Source organism: Odocoileus virginianus, chromosome 9, assembly GCF_023699985.2.
Source record: "Odocoileus virginianus isolate 20LAN1187 ecotype Illinois chromosome 9, Ovbor_1.2, whole genome shotgun sequence".
Taxonomy (NCBI): domain Eukaryota; kingdom Metazoa; phylum Chordata; class Mammalia; order Artiodactyla; family Cervidae; genus Odocoileus; species Odocoileus virginianus.
The window spans coordinates 55680200-55701941 of record NC_069682.1 but is presented as its reverse complement, the minus strand read 5'-3'; the positions used below and the strand labels follow the sequence as shown (position 1 = coordinate 55701941).

Genomic DNA, 21742 nt, shown 5'->3' with positions numbered 1-21742 from the left:
GCCTGTTTATCCATGTTGCTCAGCGCCAAGTTGAAGTTGTGCATCTATTTGGCACCCCATTCACATGTTTGCTTTCATGCTGCAAAAGAGCTTGCGAAGTAGGCTTTTCTGGGCTCTGCCTCAGAAAGGCATTATTCCTAAATCGAGAGTTGTCCCCAAATGCTCAAAGTGTATTTCATCTGTTACAAACAGTCCTTGTATATGTCTCTTGGTGCCCATGTGTATTTCTTTAGGTTGGATAGAAAATCGTTGTTCTCCCCCCAGTCGCCCACTTACTCACTCATTAGACCAGAAATACCCCAGTCTCTCATTTTCTGTTTTCATTTTTCTAGGAACATGGCTCACAGCAAGTGTCAGATTTGACCCTGAACTTGAATGATTATATCGATTCAGAACATCTGGTTGACTTCCACAGGTATTTCTAAGCAATGGCTTTTGCCTAGGGAAAAAGAAGAGAGAACCAATGGCCAGACAGACATAAGGAATGGACGAGGTGTTAGAGAATGGAAGAAGGTTAACAGAAGGATCTTTCTCTCCTGGGCACTCAGTTCTTTCTGTTTTTAATTTATTTGAAGAGAAGATTCATGTGGGAAATGCCCTGTGAAATAAAATGATGCAACCAAGAGACCATAAGTCTGCAGGTTAGAGATGGGGCCAAGGCCAGTGAGCTCTTAGGATAAAGTGTAGCTACTCTGGTACATTCTATTCCCCTGTTTTTTCTTGATGGACTTTATTTTTTACAGCAGTTTTAGGTTCACAGCAAAATGGAGCAGTAAGTGTAGCAAATTCCCTGGGACCTCCCTCTTGCCCCGCACTCTCACGGTCCTGCAACAAAGTGGAAAGTGCTGCATTTGTTATAGTTGTTGAACCTATGCTGAGACACATTATCACCCAGATTCCATTCTTGGTGGTGTTGGGGTATGTTTACTTTTGTAAGAAACTGCTGCACTGTCTTCCTCAGTAGCTATACTGTTCTACTTTCCCACCAGCAGTAAACGAGTGTTCCTATTGATCTGCTTCCTTTTCAGTGTTTCAGATTTTGGCCATTCTAACAGCTGTGTAGTGGTATCTCATTTTTGTTTTAATTTGCAGTTCCCTGATGACATGATGATGAATATCTTTTCATATGCTTTTCTGTTGTCTGTGCATTTACTTTGGTGAGGTATCTGTTCAGGTCTTTGATTGATTTTTTAATCAAGTTGCTTTCTTAAGGTTGAGTTTTAGGAGTTCTTTGTATATTTTGGATAACAGTCATTAATCACATTAAACATTAATGTGATTAATGTAATTAAACATTAGTCATTAAACACATTAATATATGTGTTTTGCAAATATTTTCTTGGAGTCTAACTTGTCTTCTCATTATCTTGACTTTTTATTTTGAGATTTGCAACCCCTCAGAAAAGAGAGTTTGCAAAAATAATACAATGAACACCCATATACCCACCACCTAGGTTCACCAGTTTTTAATGTTTTGCTGCATTTACTTAAATTTTCTGTATACTTTTTTGTTCTTGAGCCATCTGAGAATTATTTCCAGACTTTATGAACCTTAAACCCTAAATATTTCAGCATGTATATCCTTGTTCTTAAGTAGACATCCTCCTGTATAACCTTAAGGCAGTTATCACACTCAGGAAACTTAGTTTTGATACATTAATGTCATTTAGTACACAGTCAGTGTTCAGGTTTCTGCAGTCATCCAAGTAGTGTCCTTTCTGGGTAGTCTTGTAGTTTTCAATTTGAGGTTTTTGTATTTTTTAACCCAGCCAAATATCACACATTGCGTTTATTTTCATGTCTTTTCAATTACCTTTAATCTGGAAGTTTCCTAGACTTCTATTTTTCTTAGCATTGCTATTTTTAAAGACTTGAGGTCGGTTGTATAGAACATTCAGATTGTTTCCTTATCATTTGATTCAGGTTGGACATTTTCAACAAGAACTCTATGTAAGTGAGGCTGTGTTCTTCTAAGTGTTTCATGTCAGGCACATGACATCTGTCTTGTTGATTTTGTTCAATTTGATCGCTCGATTATGACAGTATTTGCCACCTTTCTCTCCAGTAAAGACATCTGTTTTCCTTCAGGTTTTGATTTACATTTATGAGGTTTGCTTTTTTTTTCTTTATTTTTTATTGAAGTATAGTTGATTTACAGTATTGTGTTGATTACTGCTGTATAGCAGAGTGACTCAGTTATACAATGTAGACATTCTATATCATATTCATATTCTTTTCCATTATGGTTTATCATAAGATATTGAATGTAGTTCCCTGTGCTACACAGTAGGACCTTCTTGTTTATTCATTCTGTATATACCAGTTTGCATCTGCTAATCCCAAACTCCCAGTTCGGTCCTCTTCCACTTCCTCCCATTGGCAACTACCAGTCTATTTTCTGTGTCCCTGATTTATAAGATTTGTTTTTTGACTCAGGATATGACTCATTTTAAAATGACAGATTTTTAGGAACTCCATAGAGTTCCTGCTCACTCCCTGCTACCTCAGTCTGCCTTAACACTTCAGCGATAGCTCACATTGTTTTTCTCTCACAGACAGAGAAAAAGAGGCGTAAAGCAGCCTTCCAAGGGCCTCTGAGTTAGTGACAGAATTGGACATTAAGCCCCAGAGCCCTGCCTACTTGGGCCAGGAAACTGGTTATCCTTCCCATGGAGCCTTGGCCTTCCATGACTCTTCCCATGACATGTGATGAACACACAATGAGGCTGAGCGCAGGGTGGGGTGGGCTGGGCCCAGAGGAGTCAAGGCCCTGTGCCCCTACACCCTCATCTCTTTCTAATGGGGTGGTAAACGAGAAGGGGCAACTCAGATGCCTAAGAAGCTTAGGCCCAAATCTCGGAGACAACACCGGGCTATTGCCCCCCTTACCCAGGTCCGCCGGGCGGCCTGTTCCCACCCTTGCGAACAGTCCAAACGCTATCAGGGCCGTCGCCGCCATTGTGGCCGCCGCCGCCGCCACCACCACCACCGCCACCAGGGTACTGTGCGCAGGGCTGCCAACCAGCTGAAAGCCGCTGACGCCTCGTCTCCTTTCTTCAGGGTCTACAAGAACAGCGAGGAGCTTCGGTCTCGCATTGTGTCTGGGATTATTACACCTATTCATGAGCAGTGGGAAAAGGCCAATCTAAGTCCCCACCGGGAGTTTCCCCCTGCCACTGCCAGAGAGGTGGACCCACTCCGGATTCACCCACAACACCCACATACCAGCCGACAGCCTACCTGGTGAGTACACAGCCCGCAGAGGGCCGCCCCAGCTTCTCTAGACGGATTCTGTCCGTGACCATCCTGCTTGACCCCTCTCTGGACCCCCCACGTCTCTTCAACAGAATTGTCGAGAGTCTTGGTATTCAGAGACAGGAAGTGGAGATCTGAGTGGAGCAGTGAGTTCTTGTACTGCTGCTAGTCACACTAAGGTTGCCTGCATCTTTTTTAGAGGCTACACAGAGCCTCTGACTTGCCCAAGGGTCAGTGCCTCTGAGGAGTGCGTGTAGTACTCCAGAGTTGCTGCCCAGCTGGTTCAGTTATTCATCCCAGAGCTGTTTGTACAGGACTATGAGTCAGGCTTTTGGGGAAAATGCAAAGAAATACTGGAAAATACTCCAGAAATACTGGAGGTTCCTGGAGGGGATGTCGTCTCAGTGTTCCCTTTCTTTGCATTTCACTTCACTGTAGCCCCCAATCTCTTTGACAACGTGAAAACTTTTCCAAAACAGCATGAGGTCTGAGTGAGTCACATCTAAGATCTTTGCAGATTGGGATGGCAGTATTTAGGGCTGGAGACTTCTGCACTGAGGGAAGACAAGGAGCAGGGACACCTTAGTCTCTAGCTGAGATGGCACTTTCCAGTTTGGAGTCCACAGTGCGGTAGTAATGGTGGGCTTGGCAGGGTTGGGAGGGAGGGCTCACTGTGCGGCCATAATAAGCACTCAATAAGTGTTAACTGCCATTGTTAATGCTCTGTGTTGCAGTTGTATACCTTTGGTTATAATAAGTAATAATTGGTAAGTCTCTTTGACAATTTTTGGAAATACTGGTTTCTGTGGGGAAAGTGGAAATTGATAAAAAGTCTTGAAAGGTTGGGAACAGCTTGTCTGATCTAAACCCCTTATTTAAGATGACTTGCCTAAGGTCACCAGCCAGTAATAGAGAGACAGAGCAGGAGCTACAGGTTCAAGTGTCCTCACTGTAGCCCAGTGGTCTGCTGTGATGTAGCTAGAATATGTTGACAAGGTTTAAGGATAAGCCCTAGAGAGCAGTCAAATTGGGGAAGACTTTTAGATCTTATTAAGTGGATAGTAATTCTCAGCTCTTTCAGATTTACTTCCCATATCAAAATAAATATTCTCTGAAATCTCCTTTACTCCCTGAAAATGAAGTTCATGGATAATCTAACTTACCAAATGCACAATTGCAAAAGGGGTAGTGTAAAGTATAATATAAATGAGAAATAAATAGTAAATAATGATAAGATAACGTATGTTTCATTGTGTAGATGCCTGAGCATAATTACACTAGAAAAGATAGATATATGTACTTGTATGTGGGGTTATCTTGAATTTGACAGCATTTACAAATCACATGTCTGACAAGAGACTTGTAACATAGATACATAGAGAACTTTCACATCTCAGTAATAAAAAGGCAACCCAATTTCAAAAATGTTAAAGGATTTGAATAGACATTTCCCCAAGGAAGGTGTACAGGTGGCCCATAAACATGTGAAAAAAATGGAAATCCAAACTACAATGATAAACTACTTGTTTGTGCACATCTTCATGTACAGCTTTTGTACAAGAATGTTCATAGCAGCATTACTTATAATAGCCTAAAAGTGGAAACAGCCTAAATGTCCATCAACTGATGAATGGATAAATGTGATATGTGCATACAGTGAGTATTTCAGCAATGAAGAATGAAGTACTAATACTGATACACATCACAGCATGTATGAACCTTGAAAACATTCTGCTAAGTGAAAAAAGCCATTTATGTGAAATGTCAAGAATAGGCAGATCCACAGAAACAGAAAGTAGATTATTTGGTTGCCAGGAGGTGAGATGGAAGGATTAAAGAGCATGAATGGGGAATGACTGCTGATGAGTACAGGGTGTTTTTTTAGGGTGCAGAAAATATTTAAGAATTAGAGTAGTTGCACTTTCTGTAAACATCTAAAAACCACTGTTTTAACTGGCTGAATTTTGTGATATATGAAATATCTCAGTAAAGCTGCAAAAAAATTTTAAAAGGTCCTAGCTTTGTCTCATTTGGAAACATGAATATATAACAATTGAAATAGGCTCCTAGGATCAGACTATAAGAGAACTGATAGTAATCGCCCATGTTTGAGATTTTGTATTTTCCCTTCAACTGGAGAGTGGTTTGGTAATAACCTAAACAATATTTTGTGAGACCAACATTATACTAGCAAAAGGAATTTATTTAAAATTAGTTACTGCAGTCTTTCCCCCTAAGAAACAAGGCAAGGATATCCACTCTCACAAGTCTTACTCAGCATAGTACTGAAAATTTTGCCACCACATTAAGACAAGAAAAAGAAAAGGCATACAGATAAGAAAGGAAGAAATAAAAGTTTACATTCATAGTTGACATAATGGTCTACGTGGAAAATCTCAAGGAATCTACCAGAAAAAGAATATTATGAGCCTAGTAAGGTTGTAGGATACCAGCTCAACGTCAACTATGTTTCACTGTATTAGCAATAAACACATGGAAATAGACATTTAAGATACAATATAATAGCTTTTAGCTCAGCTGGTAAAGAATCCACCTACAGTGTGGGAGACCTGGGTTTAATCCCTGCGTTTAGAAGATTCCCTGGAGGAGGGCATGGCAACCCACTCCACTACTCTTGCCTGGAGAATCCCCATGTACAGAGGAGCCTGGCAGGCTGCAGTCCTGGGGTCGCAGAGTCGGACACAACTGAACAACTTAAACACAGCACAGGCCACCATTTAGAATTACTGAAAAAAAATACTTAGGTGTAAATCTAACAAAACATTTCAGACTTTTATGCTGAAAACTGTAATCAAAGAAGACCTAAATAAATGGAGAAGCATCACATGTTCATGAATGGAAGACTCAACATAGTAAAAATGTCAAATACTCCACAAATTGATATACTCTGTGTGTTAGTGGCTCAGTCGTGTCCGACTCTGCCACCCCATGGATTGTAGCCCTCCAGTCTCTTCCGTCTATGGAATTTTCCAGGCAAGAATACTGGAGTGGGTTGCCATTTTCTATTCCAGAGGATCTTCTCAACCCAGGGATTGAACCTGCATCTCTTGTGTCTCCTGCATTTGCAGGCGGATTCTTTCCCCCTGCACCAAAGATATCAAGTACTCCACAAATTGATACAGTAGTTTAATGCAATTCCTATCAAAATCCAACAAAAACTTCTGAAGATAGAGCAAAATTATTCCATAATTTGTATGGAAAGGCAAAGGAGTTTGGAGTAGCTAAAAATAATTTTGAAAATAAATAAAGAAGGAGAAATCACTATACCCAGTATTCAGGCTTATTATATAGCTACATTAGATGGACAGACTCATAGGTCAATAGAACAGTGTTGTTGTTCAGTCACTGAGTTCTGTCTGAGTCTTTGCAACCCCATGGACTGCACCATGCCAGGCTTCTCTGTTCTCCACTATCTCTCCTGGGGTTTGCTCAAATTCATGTCCATTGAGTCGGTGATGCTATCTAACCATTGCATCCTCTGCCATCACCACCTCCTTTTTTTGCCTTCAGTCTTTCTGAGTATCAAGGTCTTTTCCAGTGAGTTGGCTTTTTCATATCAGGTGGTCAAAGTATTGGAGCTTCAGCAACAGTCCTTCCGGTGAATAATCAGGGTTGATCTCCTTTAGGATTAACTGTTTTGGTGACTTTGCAATCAAGGGACTCTCAAGAGTCTTCTCCAACACTACAGTTTGAAAATATCAGTTCTTTGGTATTCAGCTTTCTTTCCATACATGAATACTGGATAAATCATAGCTTTGACTGTAAAGACCTTTGTGAGCAGTGATGTCTCTGCTTTTTAAGTCTTTGGGCTGCAGAAGGCATTTGGAAATATGTAGGCATTGTTCTATGCCTAGAAGATGGGGATAGAGGCTGGAAATAGCGCAAGCCAAGCACAGGCCTGCTGAAGACAGAGCCAGCCCTGCCCCATCCTGCCCATCATGTTCTTTTTGGTTGGCTAAAACTCCTAGCCCCCTAGCCCTGGCATTCTCATCCTTGAGAATACTACCATGCAGTTCAGTTCAGTTCAGTCGCTCAGTCGTGTCCGACTCTTTGCGACCCCATGGACTGAAGCACGCCAGGCCTCCCAGTCCATCATGAACTCCCAGAGTTTACCCAAACTCTCCTCCGTTGAGTCCGTGATGCCATCCAACCATTTCATGCTCTGTCGTCCCTTCTCCTGCCTTCAGTCTTTCCCAGCATCAGGGTCTTTTCCAGTGGGTCAACTCTTTGCATCAGGTGGCCAAAGTATTGGAATTTCAGCTTCAGCATCAGTCCTTCCAGTGAATATTCAGGACTGATCTCCTTTAGGATGGACTGGTTGGATCTCCTTGCAGTCCAAGGGACTCTCAAGAGTCTTCTCCAACAGCACAGTTCAAAAGAATCAATTCTTCTGTGCTCAGCTTTCTTTATAGTCCAACTCTCACATCCATCCATGACTACTGGAAAAACCATAGCTTTGACTAGATGGACCTTTCTTGGCAAAGTAATGTCTCTGCTTTTTAATAAACAGTCTAGGTTGGTCATAACTTTCTTCCAAGGAGCAAGCGTCTTTTAATTTCATGGCTGAGGTCACCATCTGCAGTGATTTTGGAGCCCAGAAAACTAAAGTCTGTCCTTGTTTTCAGTTTCCCCATCTATTTGCCATGAAGTGATAGGACCAGATGCCATGATCTTAGTTTTCTGAGTGCTCAGTTATAAGCCAACTTTTTCACTCTCCTCTTTCACTTTCATCAGGAGGCTCTTCAGGTTCTTCACTTTCTGCCTTAAGGATGGTGTCATCTGCATATCCGAGGTTATTGATATTTCTCCCGGCAATCTTGATTCCAGCTTGTGCTTCATCCAGCCCAGTGTTTCTCATGATGTACTCTGCATATAAGTTAAATAAGCAGGGTGATAATATACAGCCTTGACGTACTCCTTTCCCAATTTGGAACCAGTCTTGTTCCATGTCCAGTTCTAACTGTTGCTTCTTGACCTGCATACAGATTTCTCAGGAGGCAGGTCAGGTGGTCTGGTATTCCCATCGCTTTTACAAATTTTTCAGTTTGTTGTGATCCACACAGTCAAAGGCTTTGGCATAATCAATAAAGCAGAAATAGATGTTTTTCTGGAACTCTTGCTTTTTCACTGATCCAGCGGATTTTGGCAATTTGATCTCTGGTTCCTCTGCCTTTTCTAAAACCAGCTTGAACATTTGGAAGTTTTTGGTTCATGTACTATTGAAGCCTGTCTTGGAGAATTTTGAGCATTACTTTGCTAGTGTGTGAGATCAGTGCAACTGTGTGGTAGTTTGAGCATTCTTTGGCATTGCCTTTCTTTGGGATTGTATTGAAAACTTTTCAGTCCTGTGGCCACTGCTGAGTTTTCCAAATTTGCTGGCATATTGAGTGCAGCACTTTCACAGCATCATCTTTTAGGATTTGAAGTAGGTCCACTGGAATTCCCTCACCTCCACTAGCTTTGTTTGTAGTGATGCTTCCTAAGGCCCACTTGACTTCACATTCCAGGATGTTGGCTCTAGGTGAGTGATCATACCATCGTGATTATCTGGGTCGTGAAGATCTCTTTTGTGTAATTCTTCTGTGTATTCTTGCTGCCTGTCTTAATATCTTCTGCTTCTGTTATATCCATACCATGTGGTTATTTTTCTCTAATTCCAAGATTATTGGTGTTTTTCAATTGCATATCCCCTTTACCCTCCTTTTTCACCCCTTTGTATCTCTCTCACCTGGACCTATATCTTCACATTTTTGATGAGTTCTCTATCTAGCAAATGTTTCCCTCTGGGTTCAGGGATCCCTGGGCCTGGGCCTGTACTTTGGAGGCATGTGCTGTCCCTCTAGTATGGGAGACAGGTGAGTAAATAAGAGTTTATATAACTGCCAGGTTATTAGGGATTATCACAGAGATCCTCCGTTGGTGGATCTAGGAGAGGCTTCTTGGGGGTTACTACCTGAGCTGTGTGTTCATGGGGAAGAGGAGAAGTGTTCCTCAGGCTCCTTTTCTTTTTTCCTTTTCATATGTCTGGATTATTTTCTCAGATTCCTTTCTGGGGAGGTTGTTCCAGGCTGTGAGACCAGCAGTCCAGTGGCATCAAGGTCTGAAAGCATGGGGTTGTCTCTGAATTTTGGTTTGAGAAAGAGTTCATGTCAGAATCCTGGGATATAATAGCTCTGAAAGATAAGACTAGATTTTGCAAGGACCCTGATGCCAGGCATACCTGATATACCTGAATCTCCCCAATGGACAGTTGGAAATCATTGAAGAATACTGACAGATGGCGGTGGTGTCTTTGCTAAGGATCCTGGTGGATTGGAAGGGGTGAGGCAGAAGGCCAAGGCTTATCACTCTTGTGTACCACTTTTAGCAGAAGGGACTTCTTTCCCTTTTTTCTGCCACCTCACCCACCTCTCATGTCAAGGAGAGAGTATCATATGGCAGTTAGGAGTACAGGCTTTGCAGGCTGATCAGCTGGGTTCAAACCCTGGCCCTGTAGCTTTGCCTGTCTCAGTGAGCACAGTTAGCCTTGGTTTTCTCATGGGCAACTTGGGAATTATTGTACCTGTCTCAGGAATATGATGATAGATGTCATATTGAGCTCATTGCTCAGAATATAGCAGATGTTCAAGAAATACTCCATGAATCTTAACTCAGGTAGCAGGCAGAGATAAGAACAACACTGAAGGTGTAATGACTAGATGGTCCCCTGGAAGAGAGAACCTTCTTTTATTTTTTTAAAATAACATAGCCTATTCCTCTGAGAAAAGGATTTGATGCTGTGGAGCCACTTAGGTGTGAGAGTATCGACCCAGAGGGTGTGCTGGGCAACTGCATTTAAGCCCAGGATCTCTATGGACGTTGTTTCCATCGTGAGGACATGTTCCTCACAATGGCCACCACTTAACCTAGGGTAGGAAAAGATGCTATTTCTTGGCTGTCCACCATGTGTTGACTGCCATCCCTAGTGTTTTCATTTATGGTTGCTCATCTTCCAGACAGTCCTACATGGAGATCAGCGGCATCCCTGCTTTTACAGAGAGGAAGACAGTGGTTAAGGGGAGGCAGCATAACTTCCCGAAGTTATCTGAGATGGTGAGAACTGGACTTTGCCCCTACATGGGACTTAGAAGCTTATGCTTTCCCCATTGCACTCTTCAGTTTTAGTTCATGTAATCAGTTTGTGTACAAGTTCAGTGTAGTGAATGCACACTGATTTGGAGAAAAATGTATCCCCTACCTCTCCCTCCAGTGAGATCTTTCTCAAACAAGCTAATTGTCCAGGACTAGGACACTGAACTGGAAGAGGAGGCGGAATGTCTAGGAGGCTTTTGTCAGCCACTAGCGAATTGATTGGCCTTGCCTCTGTAGTCCCCTTCTCCCTCCACACCCACCCTGTGGGCCACCTTCCCCTGTCAGCACAGATGGCTATAAAGACAACTTTGTGAGAGCCCCATCACCGCCATGTTGTTGGGCAAGTAGGCACTCACACTGTCACCTTTTTGTTTTTTCCACCAATGCCAGATTGAAGGGTAGGGCCTGAGGGCAGGAAGAAAGAAAAGAATAGAATGGGTCAGCAGAGGACCCATTGGACTGCTGCCGGTTGTTAATTAACCCTATCACTGAACAGCCTTGGGTTATGTTCTGAGCAGGAAACAACAGCCTCTGCCCCATTGTATAGCATACTGTTCTGTGTCTCACCCCTAACTTCCATACCACGTTCCCTATCCCACACCTGGAAACCTCCAAATGCAAACTGAAGTTGAGATGTCTTGCTTCAGTAAGTGTGTGGTGACACATGTGTCCAGAGCTTGTCAGAGGATACTGGTTTGCTGGTGTGATGCTGGCATAGAGGGAGAGGACATTCCATTACAATGGAGAATTGAAGATGCAAAGTAGGTCTGTTTTGCTGAGATCTCCCGGAAGAATTACTGAAAACAGCCCATCTGTAAGGGAAATTTTTTTTAATCTAAGCCTAACTTTTTTTGTTGTCATTTTGATTCTAACCCATGTCCCTTTGCTCCATCTGTCCTCAGTCAGGAAACTGTATGCCCCAAATCTTATTCTCTGTTTTGAAAATTCAATTTTTCCTGTGTTTAGCCAGCTTTACTAAAACTAAATCCTTGCATATAAAGCTCTTATGTCATTCAGAATTCATTTTTTAATCCCAGGCAGTCTGTATCTTTACATATTTTTTAAATATTCCCAATATTTGTGTTCCACATTTTTTTAAATTTTATGTTTATTTACTAAAGTGATAAACGTATTTTTTTTTAGTATTTGATATTTTATTCTACTGATACATGCTATAATTTGCCTAGTCTCCATTGGGTATTTCAAGAATGTCCAATTTTTCATTTGAAATAGTATACTGTGAACATCTGTATAATAAAATTTTTATTTCCTAAAGTTACATTTCCTATATTGGCAGATCTCAAACTTTTTTGTCTCAGAAACTCCCTTGCATGCCCCTGTTAGGTAGTTAGAATAGGGAAAAGGAGTCCAGAATGGCGGTGGCTAAAAGACCTGGAAGGGAAAAGCCCACGAAAATAGAACAAAGGAAGGTCCGAGGACTGGAGTGAGAACCTCAGGTAAAACAAACAACACTCCTGGCTGGCCCAGTTTACATAAGACAGGCCCAGGGACAGAGAAACATATAAAAAGAGGAGCCAAAGCTCGCTCTCTCTTTCTCCCGCGCGATGGGGCACTCTTCTCTTCGCGCCTTTGGATCAACGTGCCCTCACACCTCGAAGATGGATTTTCCTGCTATTATCTTAATAAAATAAAGCTGTAACACTGATTCATTTAAGAGCTATAACACGGTCTGTCCTCCGTGAGCTGTGACCCGCCAAGGGGTCTTTAATGTCCGTCACTCCAAATTTCTGTTGTGACGAGACAAAGAACCGAGGAGCACACACTCGCTTGACACCCCCAAATTACTTAGGAACCCAAAAGATCTGTTTGAGTTATTATCTGTCAGTATTTACTATCTTATAAATTATAGCCAAAATATTTTAATTATAAATTAAAATTTAAATATACATTTATTCATTAAAAAATAATAAACCTGTTGTGTGTTAACCTGAATAACAAATTTTATGAAAATATTTTCGAAATCAAAAACTTAATGAGAAAAGTGAGATTGTTTTCATTGTTTCAGATCTTCTTAATATCTGGCATATAAGTCAGCTAGATTCTCATTTCTGCTTTTGGATTAAGTTTGTAGCTGATAATGTTTATCTTTAAGTCTTAACATAAATAAGTTGTTGGAAAAGAGAGGAGTTTAGTAATTTTCAAATAATTGTGCCTTTTCTATTTTGTATTACACCAAAACTTGATAAATGATAGTTTCTTTAAGGTGTGAACCTAAAACAATAAGTGAAAGTGTTAATTACTCAGTTGTGTCTGACTTTTTTTGACCCCATGAACTGTAGCCTGCCAGGCTTTGCTGTCCATGGAATTCTCCAGGCAAGAATACTGGAGTGTGTAGTCATTCCTGTCTTCAGGGGATCTTCCTGACACAGGGATCGAAACTGGGTCTTCTGCTTTGAAGGTGAATTCTTTACTGCTGAGCCACCTGGGAGACCCATTTAGAGAGAATAAGGGGAAGTTGGTAGTTCAGTTCAGTTCAGTTCAGTGGCTCAGTTGTGTCTGACTCCTTATGACCCCATGGACTGAAGCATGCTGGGCCTCCCTGTCCATCACCAACTCCCGGAGTTTACCCAGACTCATCTCCATTGAGTCGGTGATGCCATTGAGCCATCTCATGCTCTTTCATCCCCTTCTCCTCCCGCCTTCACTCTTTCCCAGCATCAGGATCTTTTCCAGTGGGCCAGCTCTTTGCATCAGGTGGCCAAAGTATTGGAGTTTCAGCTTCAACATCAGTCCTTCCAATGAACACTCAGGACTGATTTCCTTTAGGATGGACTGGTTGGATCTCCTTGCAGTCCAGGGGACTCTGAGGAGTCTTTTCTAACAGCACAGTTCAAAAGAATCAATTCTTCCATGTTCAGCTTTCTTTTTTTTTTTTTAAGAGGGTATTAAATCTTTTATTGATTACACATGATAATGGATGATACACAAGCTTCATTCCCATCTATAACTTTTATCTGGTACCATAATTCAATTTAGATATATTGCATAGGATGTGCCAACAATCATTAATAATGAAAAAAAAAACCTCCATGACTTTGCATGGGTGACCCTTTTAATGGTGAACTCCAGGTCACAACACAGTAACTGTCAGTTCAACTACACCAAGGTTCTGAAGACAACAGCTTCTCCACCAAGCAGGTTGTAAATAAATTTCAAATGGAACCTGGCATCACCCTGAAGGAATTCTAACTTCACACTGTTGGGGTAGTTTACCAAAATGGCTTCAGAGTAGACTAACTTTACACAGCACATTAAAAAAAAAAAAAAGACATTTATTCAGCGTCAAGATCAGACTATTACATTTAGCAATCAACAGCATGGGTACAAAAAAAAAAAATCTACATTAAAACCCTTTGTTGGAATGCTTTACACTTTCCACAGAACAGAAACTAAAATAACCTGTTATACAATTAGTCACAAGTACAGTCCTCGAGTTTTTTGCCCATACACATGAGTATTGTCTAAAACATGTCTTCTTTGTAGCAGCTAGGCCCTGCCACCACTGTGCTTGGCTGAGTTCACAAATCTGTTGTAACCTGTAGCTTCCCTGTACCTTCTCTGGCTCTCCTCTCCTGCTAAGCTTTGTTTCCTGGCAGTAATTAAAACCTTCTGCCACTGCCATAGCTACTGCTGCTGCTGGAACCACCATAGCCACCTCGGTTTTGTGGTTTGGCAAAGTATTGGCCTCCACCACCATAGGGGCCAGAACTTCTGCCTCCGAAGTTTCCTCCTTTCATGGGTCCAAAATTTGAAAATTGATTGTTGTAATTGCCAAAATCATTGTAGCTTCCACCACCTCCAAAATTGCTTCCGTCATTACCAAATCCATTATATCCATCCCCACTGCCACCATGTCCGCCACCACCATGGCTGCCACCAAAGCCACCTCGCCCACTGAAGTTTCCTCCACGACCAAAGTTGTCATTCCCACCAAAACCACCTCCACGACCGCCACCAAAGTTTCCAGAACCACTTTGACCTCTCTGGCTGGATGAAGCACTAGCCATCTCTTGCTCAGACAGGGCTTTTCTCACTTCACAGTTGTGGCCATTCACAGTGTGGTATTTCTGAATGGCAGTCTTGTCTACAGAGTCATGGTCATCAAAGGTTACAAAAGCAAAGCCTCTCTTTTTGCCACTGCCTCGGTCGGTCATGATTTCAATTACTTCAGTTTTTCCATACTGTTCAAAATAATCTCTCAGGTGATGTTCTTCAGTGTCTTCTTTAATGCCACCAACAAAAATCTTTTTCACAGTTAAGTGGGCACCAGGTCTTTGAGAATCTTCTCTTGACACGGCCCTCTTTGGTTCCACAACGGCCCTCTTTGGTTCCACAACTCTTCCGTCCACCTTGTGTGGCCTTGCATTCATGGCCGCATCCACCTCCTCCACTGTGGTGTATGTGACAAACCCGAAGCCTCTGGAGCGCTTGGTGTTTGGATCCCTCATTACCACACAATCTGTGAGAGTTCCCCATTGCTCAAAATGGCTCCTCAGACTCTCATCAGTTGTTTCAAAGCTCAATCCTCCGATGAAGAGCTTCCGCAGCTGTTCGGGCTCTTTGGGAGACTCTGATTTAGACATGACGGCAATGAAGGCGGGGAAGTCTTCAACGATGCTTTCTCGGTGGCGTCCACGGGCAGAAAGCCGTGTTCAGCTTTCTTTATAGTCCAGGTCTCACATCCATCCGTGACTCCTGTAAAAACCATAGCCTTGACTAGACGGACCTTTGTTGACAAAGTAATGTCTTTGCTTTTTAACATACTGTCTAGGTTGGTCATAGCTTTTCTTCCAAGGAGCAAGCATCTTCTAATTGCATCACTGAAGTCACCATCTACAGTGATTTTTGGAGCCCAAAAAAATAAAGTCTGTCACTGTTTCCTCATCTGCTTGCCATGAAGTGATGGGACCAAATGCCATGATCTTAGTTTTCTGAATGTTGAGCTTTATTTAGGCCAACTTTTTCACTCTCCTCTTTCACTTTCATCAAGAGGCTCTTTAGTTCTTCTTCACTTTCTGCCTTAAGGGTGGTGTCATCTGCATATCTGAGGTTATTGATATTTCTCCCGGCAGTCTTGATTCCAGCTTGTGCTTCATCCAGCCCAGTGTTTCTCATGATGTACTCTGCATATAAGTTAAATAAGCAGAGTGACAATATACAGCCTTGATGTACTCCTTTTCCTATTTGGAACCAGTATGTTGCTCCATGTCCAGTTCTAACTGTTGCTTCTTGACCTGCATACAGATTTCTCAGGAGGCAGGTCAGGTGGTCTGGTATTCCCATCTCTTTAAGAATTTTCCACAGTTTGTTGTGATCCACACAGTCAAAGCCTTTGGCATAGTCAATAAAGCAGAAGTAGATATTTTTCTGGAACTCTCTTGCTTTTTTGATGATCCACCAGATGTTGGCAATTTGATCTCTGGTTCCTCTGTCTTTTCTAAAACCAGCTTGAACATTTGGAAGTTCATGGTTAACATATTGTTGAAGCCTGGCTTGGAGAATTTTGAGCATCACTTTACTAGCGTGAATGATGAGTGCAATTGTGTGGTAGTTTGAGCATTCTTTGGCATTGCCTTTCTTTGGGGTTAGAATGAAAACTGACCTTTTCCAGTCCTGTGGCCACTGCTGAGTTTTACAAATTTGCTGGCATATTGAGTGCAGCCCTTTAACAGCATCATCTTTAGGATTTGAAGTAGGTTTACTGGAATTTCATCACCTCCACTACCTTTGTTTGAAGGTGATGCTTCCTAAGGCTCTCTTGACTTCACATTCCAGGATGTCTGGCTCTAGGTGAGTGATCACGCCATAGTGATTATCTGGGTCATGAAGATCTTTTTTGTACAGTTCTTCTGTGTATTCTTGCTACCTGTCTTAATATCTTCTGCTTCTGTTAGGTCCATACCATTTCTGTCCTTTATTGTGCCCATCTTTGCATGAAATGGTCCCTTGGTATCTCTAATTTTCTTGCTTTTTCCCATTTCTTGCTAATTCCCATTCTTTTCCTCCATTTCCTTGCGCTGATCACTGAGGAAGGCTTTCTTACCTCTCCTTGCTATTTTTTGGAACTCTGCATTCAAATGGGTATATCTTTCCTTTTCTCCTTTGCTTTTGGCTTCTCTTCTTTTCACAACTTTTTGTAAGACCTCCTCAGACAGCCATTTTGCTTTTTTGCATTTCTTTTTGGGGATGGTCTTGATCCCTGTCTCCTGTACAATGTCACGAACCTCCATCCATAGTTCATCGGGCACTCCATCCTATCAGATCTAGTCCCTTAGATCTATTTGTCTATTTGACAGATCTATTTGTCACTTCCTTGGGGCTGTTATAAATCAGAAGTCTGTTGGAAGAAACTGGGAGCTTATAGTATAAATGGCTTTTCATTGGCCGAGTTGTGGTGCATTCTCATTAGCTGAGCTGTTACCAGCAACGAGAAAATCTTTCTTCCTCCACTGAAAGTAGTAAGATAGTGTTACTTCCTACAGGAAATGGAAGATACTCTCTTCTTGCTGGAGTCTGTGTTGATGTCCAGTGATACCTGCTTGAAAGCTATCCCTTCTGGCCTCCTCATTCTATTTTAGTTAGGTTTCTCTTCATTAATTTTCACAAAGGGTTAGTTCCAGTGTAAACTTTAATTCATATCAGTGAACTTTTTGTATGTTATTTATTACATTAAAATCCACTGGTCTATCATGTCCTTTTAATGGATCATTTACCAGTGCACGCTGTTGGAAGATCATGTATTGGTTGTTTGGAAAATGCTGGTTCACTGGTATGTGCTGATCCACTAAACATTGACACATTTTATTAGACAATATCTAAAAAATCATATTCATCAGTATTACTAATCTCATCAGCATCTGTATCGGGAACCCATCAAATTAGTGATGAATGGTGGTGGTGGTTTAGTCGCTAAGTCGTGTCCGACTCTTGCAACCACACGGACTGTAGCCTGCCAGACTCCTCTGTCCATGGGATTCTCCAGGCAAGAACATTGGAGTGGGATGCCATTTCCTTCTCCTAGTGATGAATATAAATTTCCAAATTGCTAATTTTCTTGAAAGCTTGAATTTTATCATTGGGAACATACACTGTCAGTTATTTTCCTTGAAGTAACAGGTTCTTTGGTTTTCAAGAAAGTGTCAACTGTGTAGCCCAATCTGAATAGCCTTGGTTTGTCATTTTATGTAAAAATAGTTTTCCATGAAAAAATGGCCACTTTAGCTAGCAGCTTAGCTGTACAAAACAGCCATTGTATTTCTACATGCAGCAAAAGTGCTTTATGAATATTTCCTATTTCATCACACAGGATATTAAGAAGTGTACTCAAAGATTGAGACTTTAGAACACTTGGTAATTTTTACCACTTCTTTAAGGACATTTTGATGGGAAAATGGATGGGGGAGTGGATAGTTGGAGTGGCTGGTGAGTCAGATTACCGTGACTGCTAGTTACTCACTGATGCTTTTGTTTTTGTTTTTGTTTTTAATTTGTTTATTTTTGTCTGCACTGGGTTTTAGTTGCTGCGAGTGGGCTTTTCTCTAGTTGTGCCACGGTCTGCTCTTCCTTGCTATGCACTGGCTTCTCGATGCAGTGGCGTCTCTTGTTGCAGAGTACGGGCTCTAGAGTGTGCAGGCTTCAGTAGTTGTGGCATACAGGCTCAGGAGTTGCAGCACACGGGTTTAGTTGCCCTAAGGCATGTGGAATCTTTCTGGATCAGGGATCGAACCCCTATCCCCTGCATAGGCATGTGGATTCTCAACCACTGGACCACCAGGGAAGTCCTCATCATTGCTTTTGTACCATCAGTAAAAATATCAACACAGTGAAGAAAGCAAATAGTTTTTAAGATGAAACAGTTTTGACCTCGTGGACCCTCTGAAGTGAGTGTCTCAGGAACCCACCAGGGGTCCATGGACCACATTTTGAATATCTTTTTTTTGTTTTTAACGTTTACAAGCCCATTTGAATTTACTCTCTTGTGAAGAGTCTATTCAAATCTTTTGCTTGTTTTTCTGTTGGGTTGCCTTGTCTTCTTATGATTTGTAGACATTGTTCATATAGTCTGGATTTAGTCCTTTGTCAGACATATGTATTACAATGTATAATACAATATGTATTACAATGTGTATTATAGTGTCTTCCCTCTGTAGTTTGCCTTTACACTCTGTTAAGGGTGTTTTTTTAATTAAAACATTCTTAATATTTTATGTAATTCCATTTATCAATACCTTCCCTTTATATGGGGTGCTTTTTTGACCTGTTTGAGAAAATTTTGCCCTATCCTATGGTCATGTAGAATTTCTCATATACTCTAGAAGCTCTGTTGTTTTACATTTTATATTAAGAAAATCCATTTGAAATTAATTTTATGTGTGTTGTGAGATAGATACATGTTTTACCATATTGTTACCCAGTTGATCTAGCACCATATTTGGAAAAGAATTATCCCCTACCTGTGCCACCTTAATAATTTTCATTTTTCGTTACTTGTGATACAGTGATAGTTGCCCTCATTCTTTTCATTATAATGGAAGTAATCTTGATCCTTTTGATTCCCTACCCCCCACATGGATGGCAAAGCTGGTTCAGTAATATTTATATGACTGCTATATAGAGTGCCAACTATTGCAGAAATTGCTTGGCATTTCATCCATATTCTCTTTATTTAATTCTGTCAACCCCGTGAGATTAGTAAGGGCTACCCCCCTTTTATGGTTTACACGAAACTGATGTTAATGTATAGGTAACTTGACCACAGTCATTCATGAGCAGAAGTTGTGTTATAGTAATAGAACATTGGATAGGGACTCAACCTTCAAGGAGTTCACAGTTGGTTAGGGCCAATTACCCTTTTTATTCTGGACCATAAGTGTTTCTAAAACAGTTAAAGAAGTACGTCTCAGGTCTGTTGAAGCTCACAGAAGGGTGATTATTCTGAAGGGTTGAGTTGGGACAGGATATAGAAGGAAAGGCTTCACTGAGATAATGCATGATGGACTAAATTTTCAGGGGCTAGTAAAAGTTCTGTAGTATTGGGAGCAGTTGGTATTTGTGGCCAAGAGAAAAATGGATACAAATGGGACTGTGAAATCATCTTGTCATCGTGTGTGTGTGTGTGTGTGTGTGTGTATGTGTGTGTGTGTGTGTGTCTGTGTGTGTGTGTAGGCAGGGGATGGACCAAGGGGTTGTATATTACTTCTGCTGGCGTGTGAAGGGAGAATAGGTGAATGTGGGAACCACATCACAAGGGATCTTATGTGCTAAGGAGCTGACTTTGATCCTGGAGTAATGGGAGCCATCAAAATGTTTTGGATAGAGAGTGATTCAATTGGGACCTTTTTCACCATTTTCCCCCCAAGGAATCCCACTTAGAATGTCAACTTACATAGTTAATATTTGTTGAGCCTTTACTGTGTGCCAAGCTATTATTACACTAAGTATAGAATATAGTCTCTCTCAGGCAAGAGAATGAGAGGTACCTGCTCTTGTTATCCCACTTTTTGGAAAATAAAACAGACACAGAGAGGTTAATCAACTTGCCCAAAGAAACAGCTCATAAAAGTTGGTGTGGGATTCAGCCCTTAGTACTTTCTCCTTTTGACACTTATATCAGCCATTGCTTCAGAAGAAGCTATCTTGACTTGCATTATTCTAAGAACAAAGAGAAAGCTAGTATGGTTGGAACATGGTGAGACATGGTGATAGGAGATGACTCTGTAGGGGTAAGCACAGGACAGTTTATGTAGAGCCTTGGGGTCAGTGTCAGGAGAAGTGGGAAGCCACTAGGTGTGTTTAACAAGAGAGATACTTGATATCATTTCCTTTTTTTTTTTTTTTAATTCCTCTGGCTCCTTTGTAGAGAATGGATTAGAGAGGGACAAGAATAGAAACAACAAGATCAAGTAAGGAGCTGACACAGGCACTCTGGCAAGAAATAATGGTGTAGATGGTGGCAGATACGAGGATAACCTGGGATATATTTGGAAGTACACTTTACAGGACTTGCTTATGGGTTGGCTTAATGACGGGAAGAAAGAAACAGGATGATGCAAGGAGGTTTTTTTTAGACTAAGTCATTTCTAATTTGAGGCTACCATAGCTTCAGGGAACATGCTCTTCATGCAACTTAGAGCATGGCTCTGAATTTTCTTAGCATGCATTCCTAACAGTAGAATTAACTACATTAAGGACTAACCTGTAAAGAGCAATATTGCATAGAAACCCGGAATGTTAGGTCCATGAATCAAGGCAAATTGGAAGTGGTCAAACAGGAGATGGCAAGAATGAACATTGACATTTTAGGAATCAGTGAATTAAAATGGGCTGGAATGGGAGAACTTAATTCAGATGACCACTGTATCTGCTACTTTGGTCAAGAATCCCTTGGAAGAAATGGAGTAGCCCTCATTATCAACAAAAGAGTCCAAAATTCAGTACTTGGGTGCAATCTCAGAAACAGCAGAATGATCTCTTGTTCATTTCCAAGGCAAACCATTCAATATCACAATAATCCAAGTCTATGCCCCAACCAGTAATGCTGAAGAAGCTGAAGTTGAATGGTTCTATGAAGACCTACAAGACCTTCTGAAACTAATACCCAAAAAAGATGTCCTTTTTATCATAGGGGACTGGAATGCAAAAGTAGGAAGTCAGGAGATACCTGGAATAACAGGCAAATTTGGCCTTGGAATACAAAATGAAGCTGGGCAAAGGCTAACAAGAGTTTTGCCAAGAGAACACACTGGTCATAGCAAACACCCATTTCCAACAACACAAGAGATGACTCTACACATGGACATCACCAGATGGTCAATACCAAAATCAGATTGATTATGTTCTTTTCAGCCAAAGATGGAGAAGCTCTATACAGTCAGCAAAAACAAGACCAGGAGCTGACTGTTGCTTAGATCATGAACTCCTTATTGCCAAATTCAGACTGAAATTGAAGTAGGGAAGACCACTAGACCATTCAGGCATGACCTAAATCACATCCCTTACAATTATACAGTGGAAGTGACAAATAGATTCAATGGATTAGATCTAGACAGACTGCTGGAAGAACTATGGACGGAGGTTCATGACATTGGACAGGAGACAGGAATCAAGACCATCCCCAAGAAAAAGAAATGCAGAAAGGCAAAATGGTTATTTGAGGAGGCCTTACAAATAGCTGAGAGAAGAAGAGAAGCAAAGGAGAAAAGTAAAGATATACCCATCTGAATGCAGAGTTCCAAAGAATAGCAAGGAGAGATAAGAAAGCCTTCCTCAGTGATCAGTGCAAAGAAATAGAGGAAAAAATAGAATGGGAAAGACT

At 41.3% G+C, this 21742-nt stretch overlaps 3 protein-coding genes across 3 annotated transcripts in view; 2 read left to right on the top strand and 1 right to left on the bottom strand.

The window, feature by feature from the left end:
• RAD21L1 (RAD21 cohesin complex component like 1) overlaps window positions 1-21742 on the top strand; it is a 252528-nt gene that overhangs the window by 117925 nt on the left and 112861 nt on the right. The window lies entirely within an intron of this gene.
• PSMF1 (proteasome inhibitor subunit 1) overlaps window positions 1-21742 on the top strand; it is a 47912-nt gene that overhangs the window by 10699 nt on the left and 15471 nt on the right. Inside the window, exons 4-5 of the mRNA XM_020900881.2 lie at window positions 333-415; window positions 3061-3243. Of these exons, the coding sequence (XP_020756540.1) occupies window positions 333-415; window positions 3061-3243 (266 nt within the window). The remainder of the gene's footprint in view (window positions 1-332; window positions 416-3060; window positions 3244-21742) is intronic.
• LOC110141849 (heterogeneous nuclear ribonucleoprotein A1-like) lies at window positions 13459-15063 on the bottom strand. Its single transcript, XM_020900883.2, has one exon. It carries the CDS (start codon window positions 15009-15011, stop codon window positions 14028-14030), a length of 984 nt encoding a protein of 327 aa, XP_020756542.2. The 5' UTR covers window positions 15012-15063; the 3' UTR covers window positions 13459-14027.

Bases quoted from the DNA above. Each gene is read 5' to 3' on its own strand.
- LOC110141849 (XM_020900883.2), bottom strand. From the start codon at position 15,011: ATGTCTAAATCAGAGTCTCCCAAAGAGCCCGAACAGCTGCGGAAGCTC.